Below are 17,799 nucleotides of genomic sequence, written 5' to 3' on the forward strand. Positions count from 1 at the left end.
AATAAGCCCAAAGTACAGTAAAGGGTATAAGAAAAGTTCGGTAATTTTAATTAGCAGTGATTAAAGCTGAGATTAATATACGAGAACAGGAAAAAGAACATGAAGAATAAAACTATATTTGGACTGCATAGCTAATAAATGCTCAAACAGGCGACCTGGCCTGGACTTCTGCCAAATCAGTGTACCACCTAACTCCTTTACTCCAGATAATATATCTGCAATATATTTATAATGCAGCCTTCACATATGTATCCAGTTACCTATGCCATGTACGCTATATAATAGCCCTATCCCGGTCATGTTACAGAACAATTTTCCACTCACGCAAATAAGCTTTTATCAGTTTGGACGTTTCATAGGGTGTCTTACTACTTTTCAAATGATATGGGGTTTAAATGGTTTGCTGACAGCTTTTTGTTTAGTTTATATTTTACTGTGTCCACACTTTTGTCGATAATGGTACTTACAAACGCAGCAAGAGCCAGACTGCAGAAGAACAACATATTATAAGTGGGTTTTTTTTCTGCTTTGATTGGGGCTTTTTTTAAAATTGTGCTGTTACTAGCTTTAGTCAGTTATCTGAAAATTTCTATTACAATCCGCCTTTTATTATCAACAATAAAAACTCCTGTTTTATGGAAACCGGTGAGGACAGACATTCTCGGGTCTGTCCTTTCATTGAAACCGCTGAGAGGTGAAATTATCTAAATTACATGAGTCTGACACCACACCCAAACCGCAGGAGTAAAAGCCCACTGGTTTCCTATTTTCAAAAGAAACGTCACCTGCACCTTTACCTGACAGTTATTACTCGTCCTGCTCGTCCTACCAGCGAACTATCGACTGAGATGGGGATCAGCAAACTGTCAGTGCTCCTGTCAATTATCGGTAAAGTGTGTGTGCTTTTCTTAATGTTGACGTCTTGAATATTATTTTTATTGTTTTATTATTATTATTATTTGAGTTTGACGCGTTGACAGTGAATGGCAGGTCTGTTCAGGTATGGATTGAATTTAAGTCATCTCAAGGAACCCGGAGCGATGATCCCCTTTAAATAGACGAAAAGCTCTTTCAAAGTTAAACTTAACATCTACTGGAACGGAATGTTGAATTAAAAAAATAACTAAATGCAGTTACTAATGGTTGTAGCCACGGGAACACTGTTTAACAGTGTCAGTGAGTGAATCCATACTGCAAGATTTCATTAAGGCTGATGTGGGCGTGTACCCATTTGCAGTCTGACTTTATCTGTATGTATTTTTAATTTGTAGTAGGCTACAAGTAGAGTACTTGCACTTTAGCTGATGTAGTTTGATATAGAGGGTAGCTAATTTAGTTAAATAAAAATGCAAGTTTGTAAGCTGGTCACCTGTTATGTGCAAATCATGAGTTCTGTTGTTTTTACTTTGAAATTAATTTTAATACATCTGTTAAGTACCATGTACCAGTACAATATGCTGCTATCCTTCTGGGTTTGACTGATTCTGATGGTGTTATAGATGTTAATAGCAGATAGCAGTTGAAAATTGAACAGAGTAAGGTCTATTAAAAGATAATAAGGTGATACGATGTTAAGTTATGTAAAATAACTTTCCATACTGATGATTACTTTCACTATTAAGACTTTAAGTACAAAGTCCACATACTATTTCTACTGCATCTTATTTATCATCTTAGATATGTCTTGGTGTAAGATGCAGTTAATATGAATGATTTCTTTATTCATACTCAAAGCTTGAAAGCATAATCACCGCAATATAACATTAAAATCTAGCATTTAAATAGTTTTAGTGTTGATCTTCAGATTTCCTTTGCTGCTAATATTTTGGCATTCTTACCAAACTGACTTTTAAACTGGTATTTGGCACTTGAGTCAAAAGCTGAGTTAACTCCAATTATAGTGTCTCTAAAACCCTTTTTTGGCACGCCCCAAATCAGCCAAAAATGTTTAAAAATTCAATAAAATTCACGTGATTTCCATTCCACTCAATTTTGGTCAGTTAATATCAGTAAAAAGGGATCCAGTGTGTATATGAAATCGTGGTAACTTAAATAATACGATCAAAACTCTTTTATTTCATTTGATTTACCTCAGTTTTTTTTCCCCTGCATGGCTATGCATGCCACACATGCAGTGGCTTTATGTCCCACTGGTGGGGCCCACAGTTCAAAAACCACTGGACTAAAAGTAATTACAGAAACCATCCAAAGTTTTTCAGACAAATGATACTCTGTGGCATCTGTAGAGCCTAAGGGAGGCTGAATTATTTTATGACAATTATTTTCACCTCAATTAATGTCTTGAGGTAGGCTGGTTGCTAGGAATGTGCAATTAGAGTGAGTCATTGGCTAATGATGTAAATGATCTGATTAATAGTGATTAATTAGTAATACGGGAAAGCTACTTCATCACTTCCACTGTACTTTACACCAGTCAACCATGTCAGAAACACCCAACAACCACCCTGAGCTCTCTAACTGAAAACAGAGAAAAATACCTCTGCAGCCATAACAACAGACAGGAACAGAAACCCAAAAAGGGAGCGATTTTATGGCGAGTATTACCAGATTCATAACCAGTCCTAACTAGACACATCTTGCATTCTGTTTGATGTGTTTTTGCATCCTGTCTGCTGGAATGTGGGCGGCTGCTAGTGCTGTCCATTATAAAGTTGTGCAGGCTAGTACAGGTATTTGATCCAAGTAACACAAGCTATACCTTCTTGTTATCACCTAAAACTGACAGGCATTCTCACAGTTTCTTTTATCCCCCTGCATATTTACAGTTTCTGAATTTTTCTTTAATGCTGGTGCTATGTAAATAAACTCATTCATCCCTTTTCTTAACCGTCTTCCTAAATCAGGTTTCAGGGCTGGAGCCTTTGCCAGCTTTCACTGTGTGAGAGGCTGGGTACACCCTGCAGAGAATGCTAAGCAAAACCAACAAAAACATGAATCATTTTGGGTTGTTGTGGAGTAATTAAAGGAACAGTCGTCCCTACATATAATTTAAAAAAAAATAAAATCATAAAACATATTGCTGACTGACTGTACATATCTTCTCTGCAAGTAAAAATAACATTTGCAGCTGTGAAAGTCTGTGTTTGCATGCAAAACTATATCATTCCCTGACAAACTGGATTAGGTTAAATATATAAGAACCTGGGCAGCACATTTTTAAAATGTCCATTTTCAAATGACTTTTTTGATTGTTTTACCTTCTCAAGGCCTCGCAAACGCTTAAATAAAAACACCTGAAAGTTGTTACCCTGTACAGGGGGTGGCATGTTCACCTTGAAGGTGCACAAAAGGTTTTTGACCAGCTATTCTTAAGGTTGTTAGAAATTAGAAAATGCTATTGGTCAGCATTCTTTAGGAAAAAACTCTTACAAAAGGGCTTGCGTAGCTCATTGTTCATATCAGACTTATATCCAGTGTGAATAACGAGGATTTGTTTTTATCTGACAGGTGTCATGATGATCTGGCCGTATGTACTCACCCAGAGTGCATCACCCAGAGTGCCGTCTGCAGATGGTGCTTCTTTGCCTGCAGGTATTCAGCTCTACAGCTGCTGTGAAGACATTTTATCAGCCTTTTTATAGCATAGTAAATCAGAAGATTTCAAAATTAAAATGAAACACTGAGCACCTGGAGTTGAAACAAAGTGGGGGCTATGAGGATGAGGTGTTATACAATTAGTCAGCTATTATTTTTTTTTATTTTTAAATGTTTCCTTAAGTTACAATAAGGTGAATATATCTGCATCATTGACTGGTAGCACAATAAAACCACACAGATAAATGTTACTTTCTTTACACTTCATAGATAAAATGATTGATTAATGGCATTAACTGTCAATATTAACTGACAGATGCAGCCCCAAAATACTACTTATTTCATTTAATGTACAATTATTAATAGAAAGGATATAATGTTAGATATAATAACCTCCAGAAGCCCTTTACATTAAAAATAAGACAATGAAGTAAATTATTTAGATAAAACAAATGGAGGATATTTAAATCTAGTAAACAAATAAGCCACAGCTCAGGTAAAAAGTAACATCCACAGTACTTTTTACCTGAATGTACACCGATTCATGCAGGTCTTATTTTTAGGAAACGTTTCCAACGGCTTGTTGTTTGTTTCAGGCCAGGGAGAAAAGCAACAGCATGTGGTTAAGTGGTCGATGCAGAACTGTGAAAGCGCATATGACAACTACTGTTTGAACAACGGCCAGTGCATACTGCTCGTGGACATCAATGAACACCACTGCAAGTACGATCGTGTATGTGTGTGTGTGTGTGTGTGTGTGTGTGTGTGTATGTGCAAGGGCCATGACAAATAATGGGAGGAATACCACTCAAACCAAAATTTACACACTAAAAAAAGATAGTACTCCATGAGATGTGTCAATCATTGCTATCAGTCAACATATCAGTAGTTGGATGGATGATTGAATGTTCAGGATGCATACTGTCATGTGGTGTAAAACCTAAAAGAACCAGGCCAAATCCAAACAAACAAATAACATAGTGCTGGATAAATGGAGCGATAAGAAAGAGAGCCCAAGCGCTGAGACAGCCAGTTCTTAAATGCTCCAGGGAGACTGACCAGGTGCTCTCAGTTACACGGATTAACCCCACCTACCAGGAACCTGCACACACACAGGGACAAACAGAAAAAGCAGCAGGCCATGGCAGAGGGCTGTCACATGTGGCTATGTGGGTGGGTAAGTGAATCTGTGCTACTTTGTCATCATGAGTAGTTATGCATGACTCGTCTGTTTGTGTTGCAGGTGTGAGACAGGCTTCATTGGTTCCAGGTGTGAGAAACTGGAACTTGTTTTGGGGCCAGAAGGTGAAAAGCAAATAATTATCATCATTTTCTTCATGATTCTGCTGATTATTGGATTGGCTGGAGCTCTGTACCTTTTCTGCAGATGGTAAGGCTTTGATATTGTCACGGTCTGGCTAGGGCAGACCGTATGTTGCAGGGAAGGACTCAAGCGCAGACCGAAATGAGATATGAATAACAAAACAAGCCGTTTATTAAGGCAAGAAACGAGGGTACAAAATAATAGGGAATCGATGAAAACTAAACAATGACCTAAACTGGGTGAACTAAAACGAAACATACAAAACTCTAAACATAACGAACTGACAGGGATACCTGGAGCGGAGACATAGGAACAACGGAGCAGTACAACGGACGACCTGACAAAGAATGACTGAGAACACACAGACTAAATGGACACAGGAGGATAATGAGGGAAGTGGCAACACATGGGAACCCAGCTGACACATGAACATAATTACGTCACAGGGGGAGAGTAACTGAACATGATGAACACAGACACACCAGACCTCTTCACAATAAAACAGGAAACACAGTGAGATATAGACATGACAACCTGAACTGACAACATAAGCCACAGACATGAAATACATGAAAAGCAGGGGAGACTTAACATAGTGGGAAGACGAGGGGTAAAATTAACTGGAAACAACTTGGCATGATAACGATGAACTTAGGAAACCTGAAGGCTACATAAACTAAACACAAAACGCTGGGTCAGCAGACCCAGGATCATGGCAGATATGTGAATGTATGTGACTATACGTGTGGTTACTTAGTAGGCCTCAAACTAAAGCAATGAGATTTCTTACAAAAACTGAACGCTGAGAACAAAGAGGAGCCCAGAGCAGAAAAGAAACAGACTTTTGGCTCATGTGGATTATTTTAACATAAGCTGACCTCATTTAAAGCCATGTTGAATATGAGTTTTGACTGTTGCAGCAGTACATATGAAAAAGAAAATAATAACATTTTGTCTCCATGGAATATGTCAAAAGTAGGCTGCACATTAAGCTGCTAAAAGTCTACCACTAAAACTCTGAGGGTATTCGTGACACTACAGCTAAACCTACAGATCTACATTTTACTTTAAATATTGAAGTTCATGAAATAAAATCTTGCCCTCAGCATCCTGCTCCATGCACACGCACCAAACCACAAAGAACGGCTATGACTGAAATCCCATTTCAAGTTCCTCAACCTTCATTGTTGGTTATATTAAAGCATGAAATGGTGAAATGCTACATCACCGAGACAGGATTTGTGTATTTTGAAATAAAATCAATATGTGTTATTTTTGTAGGTATAAGAAGAATAATTTTCGACGTCAGCTGAAGCTGCAGGGTTACAAAGGAGACGAGATGGCTTAGAGCATTTCACGCTCTCTTGCAACATCCACTGCTGGAAAAGACAAATCAAGATTTCTCCCAGTTTTCTAAATGAAAATTTCAACATATCAAGAACATCCTGGCAGTTCAGTGGCTAGCTTAGTAAATTATTCCTGCCTCCTTTACACTGTACGTCACGTGGCTTTATCAAGCAGGCAGATCACCACAAAGAGGTTATAATGGTCAGCTTTGTGTGCGGTGGGATTGTTTTCCAGCTGCACTGGTTCTAAAGTTGCGGCACCTGTTACACTCAGTTTGAAAAGATGAATAGTTAGGCACACAAAAACAGTTTCTGTGGGTGACTCCGCCCACACGATACTGAAAAATTAATGGAAAATAAACAATTGTGAAGCGGTAACTATAGTAACTTGTAATGCAACAACAAAAAAAAATGTTGCTCCGAATTTGCTGATAACTAGCAGAATTGATCATAATCAATATAATAATGTAGTTTCCTCACTTTGGGATTTCTGTTTTTTGCTAGAATGCAAGTCTAATTTTAGAATATGAAAGGCTTTTCTGTGGTTCAGTGAGGCTGCGTTATCTTTTGAATCAACCCACTCTCAGATCCTAAAATAGAACTGGTTAAAGATGTTTTGTTTGTCTTCCAGTCCTGTCTACTCTGACTTAACATCCTAAAAAACAGATTAGGACTGTTTACACTGTGGTTTGAACTTTGCCTTTAATTTATGCTTGTGCCTAGCTTTGAGCTTTTATTAGATATCATTTTTTTGTCTTGCACAAAATCAAAATGGCCACTATTACTATTATGATGATGTCACTTTAAATTGGCCAATGAGTGTAAAGTTTTGAGCTTTAACGCTTGAAACTTTGTGTAGTGTGGAGGTTTCCTCATTCTTATAAGTTCAGTTGGCAATGTTTATATACTCTACAACCTCTGTCTGTGTTTGAAGCTACAAAGTATTTATTTTTTTTACTTTTACTTGTTTTTTTTTTATTCTTGTATCTTTCAATGTCTTCACTCATTCTTCAGGTGATAAGGCTGCAGCGGTGAGGCTTCAAATTCTTCTCAAGCCTTCCTGCAGTCTTCACATTTTTCTTACATGTCATCAATATCTCTCTTTAATATATATATATTGATATGTATTGTTTTTTTAAATTTATTTAACTTTTTTTTCCCAATTTTTTTGTCCTTTACATTTTATACACATGTAAGAATACTTCTTGCTGTACAGTTTGCAAAATAATCTTTCTTGGGCAGTGTTATCTGGACTTGTACCAGGGGAAACATTGCTGTGCTGATGGTGATGCTGGCTTTTGCACTGCTGCTTCCTTCTGCGGGTTTGCCACAGAAATGCTTTGCAAATGGAAACCAGGTGGTAAGAGCCTTGGTTCTTCTGATAAAACTCTGAGAACACCATCTCCAAAAAGCTTTCCTTTGAGTTGTTCTTCATTTGAGTCTAATAAAAGACTGACAAATGACTACAAGTTACGTGTACTGTGTGCATCCAAACCATCCCTATTAAACCCAAATAAATATGCATGTCTGTGGTCATCATCTGACCTACCGAGTGCAGTGTCAGATGTCAAGTTAATCAGTAGCTTCATTTTACACTCAACCAGAGCCAATGATCCATTTTAACACCTCGCCTGGATCCGCTTTACATGTTCTGTATACCAATGAACAGCGACGATGACACGTAAACATCAACTCACCTGCAGCTGCTGCTCTGTTAAGACATACTTAAAAACACATTAGCATGCGCTTACACACGCGATGACCCACAAACACACCCACTCTGTGGTGGCCATTTTGTTCTAAACATAAAACCCGTGGATAAAGATATTCGAAATTCAGGAACTGCTGCTCTAATCCCTGCACTGTGCTATTACTTATTATTGCATAAGTAATAGTAGGCTACTCATGCAGTGAGTAATACAGTGGGGGAAGCCCCACTAAGCTGCATCTTCGTGTGTTCTTTAACAAACAAGTCTCATGTCTATCACGTATGCGTTTGTTTTGCTTCTCAAGTCAGGTTTGTGTTTTAGTTTCTGTTATATTTGTATTATTCGCTGTCATTTATTCTCAAAGAGTCACTTTCTAGATGGAAATACAGACTATTAAGGCTCCAGATTGAAAGTCCACATACATCATTTAAGGGCACTCAGCGGAGAGACATAATTAAGGTGAAATTGATAGTTTTCAGGAAGATGCTGGAGTTGCTTTTCTGCCATTAATACTAGTTGGTAAAGTTGCAAGAATTCATCTTCAAGGCAATAAATTTAAGAAGCCGATCTAAATAAACTGAGAACTGAATCAGCTACAAAAGGCACCATGTAGACAACAGTGTACATATACATTAAAAAACTTTAAGCTAATACTTCACATGGGAAATTATGCTTTTAATGGAAAAGTAGAGATTCAATATCGGCAGCTAGTAACATTGTAACAGTGTTGTGAAGATGCACAAAGACATCTAATTGTATTTTTGTGTTCAAGTTTTCATCCTGCGTGCCTTTAGCTTGACAGCAGTGTGTTTACTGTGGGTGGCTGTTATGAGGTGCTTCTCTCCTGGCTTGTGTCAGACTTTCCACACATCCATATCTCATATCCTCAATGTCATTACACATATCCAAACAATTCCATTGCATGTTTATCCTCAACAAAACGTGCCAGGAGCTCCAAGTCATTGTTACGGAATGAGATGGAGTAGTTCCCTGCATTCCTAGCAGGTTTGTGTTTGATTCCACTAGTGTATGACTGATGGGACAACCTGTATCTGCAGACACAACAACATAAACAACACACCCTTGTGTGCAGCTTCCCCACCCAAGCCTTAAGGTCTCCTCTTAGTTACAGTGTACAGAAATAGTAACACTGAGTATAATTTGATAAAACACACACATAATAATTCAGACAGAACCACAACCCGCCGAACAAAACGAAACAACAATAAAACAGAGAACGCTCATTGTCATAGGCAAATAAATAAAAACAGGTAACAAGTAATACACACTTAAAAAGATTATATTAAAAAAGTATCTTATATCTCAGAAAATAAGACACATTCAGAGGTGTATTTTCTAGAAGCCAGCCACAATTCCCATTTCATTACCCATTTGCCCATATATGTTTATGAAACCACTTACCGAAACAAACACTCATAGATACTCTTTTTATGACCCCTTATTGCTCTCACTGTAATGTAGCATTTTTTTATGTTATTTTTTATCTTTGTACCTTGACTAAAGTGTAGCTATGACTCGATTACAGAAAAAGGTGTGTATAGTTGCTGTCAATTAAGAACCCAGTAACTTTACTTTTGTGGTTTGCTTATGATTTTGTCTATCTAAGATTAGTCAACACTTTGGCCATTCAATAAATGACACATGATGGCCTAGAAAGTTGTTTTCAAGTTAATGTTGAAAAGCTTTATAATATCCTGGTATGTGTCTCTATCACTACAGAAGGTATAACTAAGGCCATGTAAAGGCAGCCCTGCGGAAGTAATAAAAGTTACCAAACAGGTGATAAAAAGCCAAGAGCTTGGTGACCCAGTGTCGCCCACAATTATTATTCCCACCAGAACGTGAGGTGCAAAATGTATTGCCTGGGGCAGATGAATTAGTAGACACACATGAATAAGCCACACACACACAAGCACAATGCGTTTTTTACTCTCTCTCCTGTGCTCTCTCTTTGCTCTCTCTTTGCCTCATGCACACACGCTCACAAGTGCACACACACACCCATCTGTTTCCTTCAAGTTGAGAAGCAGGCGTTGGTCTATAAAAGCTGCACCCAGTGGAGGTGAAGAAAGCAAAGCACACTCTTGATCAGCGGGGGACAAAGACACACTTCGACACCTACTTACACACACGTTAGTGCAGGACTATCATACACAAAACACTTGCTTCCTGGGATATGAACCCTCTCATCCTCACCTGTTTCCTGTGCTTCGGTAAGTCTGAACTTGTACTTAAAAGTGTCTGTGTGTTTGTGTGTGCGGAGATAGTTTAAATGACTGAAATGAAAAGAGAAATGCAAGTGGCATGACAGAAAGGCATGGGTCAGGGGAGAAAACTTGTATCCACAGGCGAGGACTTGTCAGAGAGGAGAGAGGTATTTGAGGTTTTTTTTGTTTTTTTTTGTCAGAGACGCTTCTAGAGACCAAACTATTACCAGACATTGTGCAGGAGACACACCAGACACACAGAAAGGTCATCATATTTTGAATACTTCATTATCCTTTCACTGAATCCTATTCATCACTGGTGCAATACAGTCCTCAATGTGGACTGGTTGTACTGGTTTAAGATTGTTCCCAGCAGAGGAAGGTGAAATAATGAGTCAGAGGTAAAGCTATATGAGCACAATTTCTAAAGAAAGTAACTCACACAAAGTTCATGGTAAGAAAAAAAAAGGAAAGAATGAAAAAAAAAGACTGCCAAGACTGATTTCTAAAATAGTTTATCAGCAGATCGGCAACTATTCACGTCTTTTTTCTATTTATAGCTCTGAAAGAGTGTTTTTCACAATCCAAGATGTTGATCTGGATCAAAAGAAGTAAACTTTGATTTAATTGTGTATTTCTATGTAGATTTAATGTCTTATTCATTTTTGTTGGCTTTTTTTTGTAGTCTGCAGTGCTCTAAGTGCTCAGGGATCTACAACCACACAGTCAGGTGACCAAGTTGGAGTGACTGTCGACCTGGCCTCAGGGGAAGGCCTCCAGAATTTGCACAGCGATGATGATGAGTTGGAAGAGGACGGGATTTCAGGAGGAGATGATGAAAATGTCAGCTTCCTTGGTACAAGGGAATCTTTTATCTGAGTATATAACTGTGTGATTTGTATATGTTTCTTTTAAGAAAGATGAGTATATAAAATTGTATGAAAGTAAAGTTCTCTTGACTTTAACAGCTTCAATTGATTAAAAAAAATGTTTTCAGCCTTTAAGTCTAGGGAGTTAAAATGGCACCCTAAACAACTGCGGATGCTTCCTTTCCTCCTACAGACTTGCATCCCACCAGAGATGAGAAGAAGAAAAGGAAGGTCAAAGGCAAGAGGAGGAACAAACACAAGGGCAAAAGCACAACTCCTTTCAACCCCGAGCACATGGTCTTCACTAGTGGACACACATCCACTCTCAGGACCAATGAGGATCCCTGCAACACCTCCCACCTGGGCTACTGCATTCATGGATACTGCAAGCACATAGACGGCCTGCATGAACCAGTTTGTATGTAAGTACAGTCCTGGCCCCATTGTATTTTTGCATGAGAAAATATGAGCTCTATGGTTGATACAAGCATGTGGCCTTCACTGAATCAGAACTAAATCATGTTTGGGATCATTTGCAATCATCAAAATGAATGATGTAGACACAAAACCCCCAAAACAATTATACTGTTAAAACCACTGCCTCACCTGAATGTGACTAATAGGCAGGTTCAGACAGATTCAAGTTATTGGAACAACTTGAAAAAATCATTCAAACACTCATCAATATCTGATATAAAAGCCTCTTCATTGAGTCATCACACTGATTTCTTAACTCTTTTTTTCTGCAGATGTATGAAGGGTTATGATGGAGAGCGCTGTGGGATCCAGACTCTGGGGACAGTGAAAAATGAGCCCACCGAGACCAACAATGCTGAGCTGGTGCAGACGGTCTTAGTGGTCATCGCCGTGGTTCTTTCAGTCATCAGTTGTACCGCCATACTGCTTATGACCTGTGCTCAGTGAGTTTGAAACTGTCACACAGCCAAACACACAAAAAGAAACACAACAAGACACACTATTTGGTGGTAAGGCTGTAGCAACCAAAGCATTCGTTTCTGGCTGAAGGATTTTAAAGTAAATGGATAAAATTCCAAACATGAAAAAATTAGTGGTAACATAATACATATATCAGAATATGCCAGTTGTTACATATGTTATATATAACAACATTTTAAAAGAAAAGAAAAGCTTCTAATTTGGCCTTAATTAATGATGCCAAAATTTAAAATTTAGCCCTCATTTAACTTTTGTCTTTTCCTAGATATAGATAGGTCTGGGTTAACCGAGTATTGTATTGTATTAGTATGAGTAACCCATCTTCAATTCACTGATGAACTCTTAATAGTAAACTTAAATCTTTCTTTTGTTCCCAGTTGTAAAAGCAGTCAAAATACAACTTTACAACTTGAAAGAAAATCCTCATAGTGGGATTTTTTTTTACAGCAATAAACCCGCCATTGTTCACTGAGGAGAATGAGGCGCAGAAAAAACAAAATGTAATGTCCCCACAAACTCATCACTATCAGACCCCAATATACCTGCTATCAGTGTGACCAGCTTCACCAAAGCTGGAACAACATTAAGACAAAGCCTGATTGTGGTGATTTTGTGAAAAAGTAATCTTCTTCTTTTTTACATTTAAAGTATTGTAGAGAATATTATCCAATAAACCATCCACACCCCATGAATCCCAACAGAACAAAGGTTACGCTTCCAAGATCCAGGCCAGAAACACTTCCTGGCATATGACCACACTGACACATCAAAAAGTACATTAACACACCCGAACACACCCAGACTTTAGAGTTATTGCTCACCACTTTGCCAAGATCAACTCAAATGACTTCTACAGCTCTAATGGTCATTCCTGTTCCTACAGCACCATCAACGGCGTCACCTCACTGTTGTTTTATCAGAAAGACTGTAAGGTCTTTTGTATTACTCGTACTTTTTTTGAATCTTGAATTCCTATGACAAGCAATTTATTACATAATCACAGTTTCTTATCAATATGTAATGAAATCAAAGGTATTATTTGAATTGTGGACAGAGTCAATAGTCCATGATGGTGCAAATAAAACAAGCAGACATGCAATTAAAGCTTTACAGCCACGGTTAGTTATAACTACTCAGTTGGAGAAAACGAGAGAAAGTAGGACTTATTTCTGTGAGTCTGAAACTTAAATAGTCATATGCTTTTTATGTGCACAGCCAATAGAAATGACAGTGAAAATGTCACCATAAAATGTATTTATCTCTATCAGACCATTACCATGTAGCTGGCACTGCAGTCCTGGTTTTCAAAATAGCTGATTCTTTCACTTATCTGAGCTGTTTGGGCTTTTGATACTAATGTTAATGTCTTGTGTAGTTACAGGTCACATAAAAACTTCCTGGCTTCCTACCTTGGAACCGTGTCAGAGCAGGAGAAGCTTCAGAAACACCCTGGTGACGTTGTCGTTTGAGGGCGTTAAGTTACAATGAGGTAGGTGCTCCTGAGGTTTTGACCTCCTTATGTGCAAACCAACACGTACTCACTGTACTTATTTTTTATACAACTCAGTGTTTATTGCACAATATAAAGCATCAAATTATCAGAAAAAGCAGTGCTACTTCCAAGTACTGCACTGTGTTCAGACCAGCAAGATCATGGAAACGTTTTATTTCAGACGGAGTTTGTAAACATATCGTTTAGTCATCACCTTACATGAGTGTTTTGAGTCACCCAACCCTGACCTCGAATAACCCATAAAAAATAAGAATAAAGATATAAAACAATACATACCATGAAAATGACAACTACGACCTTTACCAAGCTGGATAATGTGTCAGTGCTGTTGCAGTAATGCCATCAGTGCAGCAACATTGATATAATCTTCTCGTATTTCTGGCGCTGTATGGTTTCGTGATGTATTTTTCACCTATGGTCTTGCTTAACTCCTTAGAGGAGTGTGTCTAGCCACTGATCACATGAGTCTAAGCCAAACAGGAAGGAGTGGGCTCACTGAATGACAGGAGCGCACGTACGACTGTTGTTGTTGTTGAATACATGCATCATGCAGATCAAGAGAGATCCCTACTAGAGGTATTAGTCGGGATTAGTGAGGGGTGTCTCCACTTGTTCCATCAATGAAGTGAATAGCAGCGTAAAGAGAAACCACACGTTCATTTGTACACATTCATCTTTGTGTCCTGAACAATAAGAGTATTGACATACTGACTTTGCACGTGATGACCTATAAAGAGATAATTACTCATTAAATCTTACTGAGCAGCACATGCAAACATGCACAATGACTTTACATGTTTGGAAACAAAACACTTTAGTTTCAAGATTTACACAGTGTGGACATGCCGTATTCTCTTCATAAGCTTTTTATTGTGGCAATTTAGGAATTGCTGAAATACGGGATTTCTGTTACACTGCCACAATGAAGCATGAATGAATGATGACAAAAATGAGTGACTAGAATGAGGGAAAGTAATTAAAAGGGACAGTAATCTGTCCAGATTATTTAACCCTGTTTATTTGCGGTTAAAAAAATATTTTTATTACTCTTTATTTGTCTTTAAAACCCCAAATGACATAAAAATCTACAGAAATTAAAATAAAACATATCTGCACCGTTATATTACTCAGTCATAGCAAAATCACCACAAAGTGCAATATCAGAATTGTAGAGTTTTGCTTTACATAGCTAAAAAAGGATTGTATGTAAGTTTCAAAATGAAACTATTGCATAGATTTCTACTAAAACATTAATTTATGTATTTTTTGACCTTGCATTTTTGTCTTTCCACAGCAATGCTAAACAGTTCAAAGAACTTGGCTCTGACCACCCGAGAGACGAGTGAATAGATGGCTTCAATAGATGCTGTGTAAAAACACTGTCCAGAATTTATTAGAATGTAATTTATTTAGTATGATTATTTATTGTTAACAACTATATACGTATCTCTATGTTGGACTACTATTATAATATCTTTTATCTGTGAATGCTGAGGATGCAGCCTTTTGATGTTCTCTAGTTTTGGTTTTATTTATTGTACTGCTTTTGTTATAGGTCAGAAAACACTCTTCATTTCACTCTGGAAAAGGGATGGAATATGATCACCAATAAAATGTCTCAGTGTTATGTGAAAATGATATTTGTTCGCTCATTTCTGCCTTAGATTTATATTTACATTCCTACCTCTGCAAGCATCCAGAGTCTCAGCAGCTTGTTTACATGAACAAGGGAGTCTTGTGGACAAAGTAGATAAGAATAAGCATGAAAGTACTTTTCCAAAAACTGACATCATCAAGGTAATCAGACACACATGAGGGCAATACAAAAGTAGGAGAGACTGGAGAGTTGCCTTTGGTATGTGTTTGTGCTACAAGCTCAGATTTACCATTTCAGTGGTAAATCTTGTAAGACCAACATATTTTTAATATATAAAACGAAACATATCAAATATAACCTTATTTCACTACACCTACAAGCATATGAAGCATTTCCTTTGCAAAATTTACAACTGTGAGAGAACTTTTGAATGAATGTTGAACGTGCTCGTGCACTGTCTAACTGATAAAAAGAAACAGGGGTGCGTCTAGTCTGAGCTATTTTTAGAGTGCTTGGGTAATTTAAAAGTCTCTCACAACACAAATGTAGGGGAAAAAAAACAAAAAAAAAACATAATTATATGGTTCAGGACAAAGAAGACTAAAGCACATTGCGTAAAGAAAGACCAACTGTTTCACAGGCAGATTTGGCTGCAGTCATGCATTCATGTCAAAAGGACAAATGTTACACAAACTTATCTGGATAAGCAGAAAGTCGCTGGAGTTCATGCTTTATACTCAGCTTTAAAAAAAAGAGAGAGTGTTAGTAATGATGACATTTTCAATTCAATCTCATCACTATAGTGACACCAGGTTACAGTGGTTACATATCATTTTTCCAGAAGCAAGCGAGTCTGATCACTCGCTCACTCGCCATCTAAATTAGACAATGAAATCTCAGGCAAAGGTTCAATGTCGTGAGAGTTTTTATTTAAACCTGAACCAAACAAAAAAAGTTACAAATTATAGTAAGACGAAGTACAAAAGAGAAAAATATTAGACACATTAGTATGTGACAAGTTGCTGTGAGAGTGTGTTGAGTTTGAACGTATGAATCTTGCGTCACTTGATTTGTTAGACAAAAACTATTTGTGGCATTGCTTTTTGAGATCACAATATCTGCAGCCCCATTAGGTTTTCCCCTATCTTAAAACATAGACTTCGTTTAGATTAAAACTACATACCTGTAAAGTTTTAGAACTAGATTTTGTAGTTTTTGTGGAACTTTGTTGACAAAATCTGCCCACAGACTGACAGAACTGATGTAATCACAGACCTAGCCCTGGGTGGCTGTCAGGGTTGAGACAGTGCAGGGTAAAGACTGTGCATTGAGTGGAAGATTTATGTTGTCACATTCAGCTCTGTTGGGTAATGTCTAAAAATGTTCTTGGCCATACAGCATGTATGAAAATGATTATACATTATACAACCTCAGTATGCAAAGCCCTTTTTGTGGGAGTTACCACTACAGTAGGTGTCTCCTGCAGGATGGCATTTTTCTGTGATGACATAAATACACACAAAGGCCGACAAAATGAAAAAGATAACAGGGCCATCATGGCAGGTAAATACTGCTCAAAAACATTAGGAAACAAAGGAATTCCAACTGGGCTCCACCTTGAGTGTCAGTGGCTACAGGGTGTTAGGTGACGGCTGTGTGCAAACAGGAATAGGACCCAAGATGCAGACTCCGGAGACAAACTTAAACCAAAACAGCTTTAATGCTGAACGCAAACATAACATAACTGGGAAAAACTGAAAATAAACTAACACCGGTGGACTGGCAAAACACACAGCAAAATAAACGGTACATCACGACACAGACACAGAGAAACACAGGGCTTAAATACACAGAGGGAGCAATCAGGGAATGAGTAACAGGAGGGAAACACAGCTGGGACAAATCAGAACTGACGAGACCAAAGAAGCGTAAACTGAACACACTGAGATAAGACAGAGACCTTCAAAGTAAAACAGGAAACACATAACACAGACTCACATGCAGGCACTACAGAGGGAACAGAGACGTGGGACCAGGGCAGACACAAACACTGACTGGATGTGGGGATACAGCAGACAGGGAAGACAGCAACTATGGAACACAGACAGAAAACCAGAACACTAAAACTCTAACCAACCCCACCCAGAGAACCTAAACTAAGAATGATCCTAAAACCCATAAAGCAAAGCTAGAATATAATGAAATAACAAAATCAAAGAACCAAAAACACAAAACACTGGGTCAACGACCCAGGGACCCTAACACAGGGCCCTGTAGAAGACATTAGCCACCTTCATGAAGTCTGTTTTCTGGTTATTTGGTCAGAGAAATTCTTAACAGTGGCCATTGGCATGTATTAATATGCCATCCTGGAGGAGCTGGACTACCTGTGCAACATCTGTAGGGTCCAGGTATTGCCTCATTCTACCAGTAGTGACACTGATCGTAGCCAAAAACAGTGAGAAAAGAGGAAGAGGGAAAAATGTCAGTGGCCTCCACCTGTAAAACTACTCCTGTCTTGGCATTGTCTCATTGTTGCCCCTCTAGTTCACCTGTTGTTAACTGATCACATCAATATCCCAGAAGTTTGAATGACTTAATACTATACTTTGATCAAAAAGCGCTATTTTTTTAATCTGCATATAACTTATTTATGCACCAGATAATAAACCTTGATGAAGGGAGTCATAAAAATATCACA

General features: G+C 38.0%; 2 protein-coding genes across 2 annotated transcripts; both read left to right on the top strand.

Moving 5' to 3' along the window:
* Positions 1-567: 567 nt before the first annotated feature.
* Positions 568-7,752, top strand: LOC147317737 (proepiregulin-like). Its single transcript, XM_086315045.1, has 5 exons — positions 568-888; positions 3,469-3,552; positions 4,152-4,278; positions 4,799-4,945; positions 6,161-7,752. Exons 1-5 carry the CDS (start codon positions 714-716, stop codon positions 6,225-6,227), a joined length of 600 nt encoding a protein of 199 aa, XP_086171171.1. The 5' UTR covers positions 568-713; the 3' UTR covers positions 6,228-7,752.
* A 2,224-nt stretch (positions 7,753-9,976) lies between these two features.
* Positions 9,977-15,146, top strand: areg (amphiregulin). The gene is made up of 6 exons (XM_086315047.1): positions 9,977-10,168; positions 10,848-11,018; positions 11,225-11,453; positions 11,781-11,951; positions 13,364-13,477; positions 14,796-15,146. Exons 1-5 carry the CDS (start codon positions 10,132-10,134, stop codon positions 13,455-13,457), a joined length of 702 nt encoding a protein of 233 aa, XP_086171173.1. The 5' UTR covers positions 9,977-10,131; the 3' UTR covers positions 13,458-13,477; positions 14,796-15,146.
* Positions 15,147-17,799: the final 2,653 nt, after the last annotated feature.

Source organism: Aulonocara sp. 'chitande type north' Nkhata Bay, linkage group LG12 (genome assembly GCF_057382095.1).
Source record: "Aulonocara sp. 'chitande type north' Nkhata Bay isolate Kocher_YH1m ecotype deep benthic linkage group LG12, A_spYH_male_GT1.1, whole genome shotgun sequence".
In the NCBI taxonomy this organism is placed as follows: domain Eukaryota; kingdom Metazoa; phylum Chordata; class Actinopteri; order Cichliformes; family Cichlidae; genus Aulonocara; species Aulonocara sp. 'chitande type north' Nkhata Bay.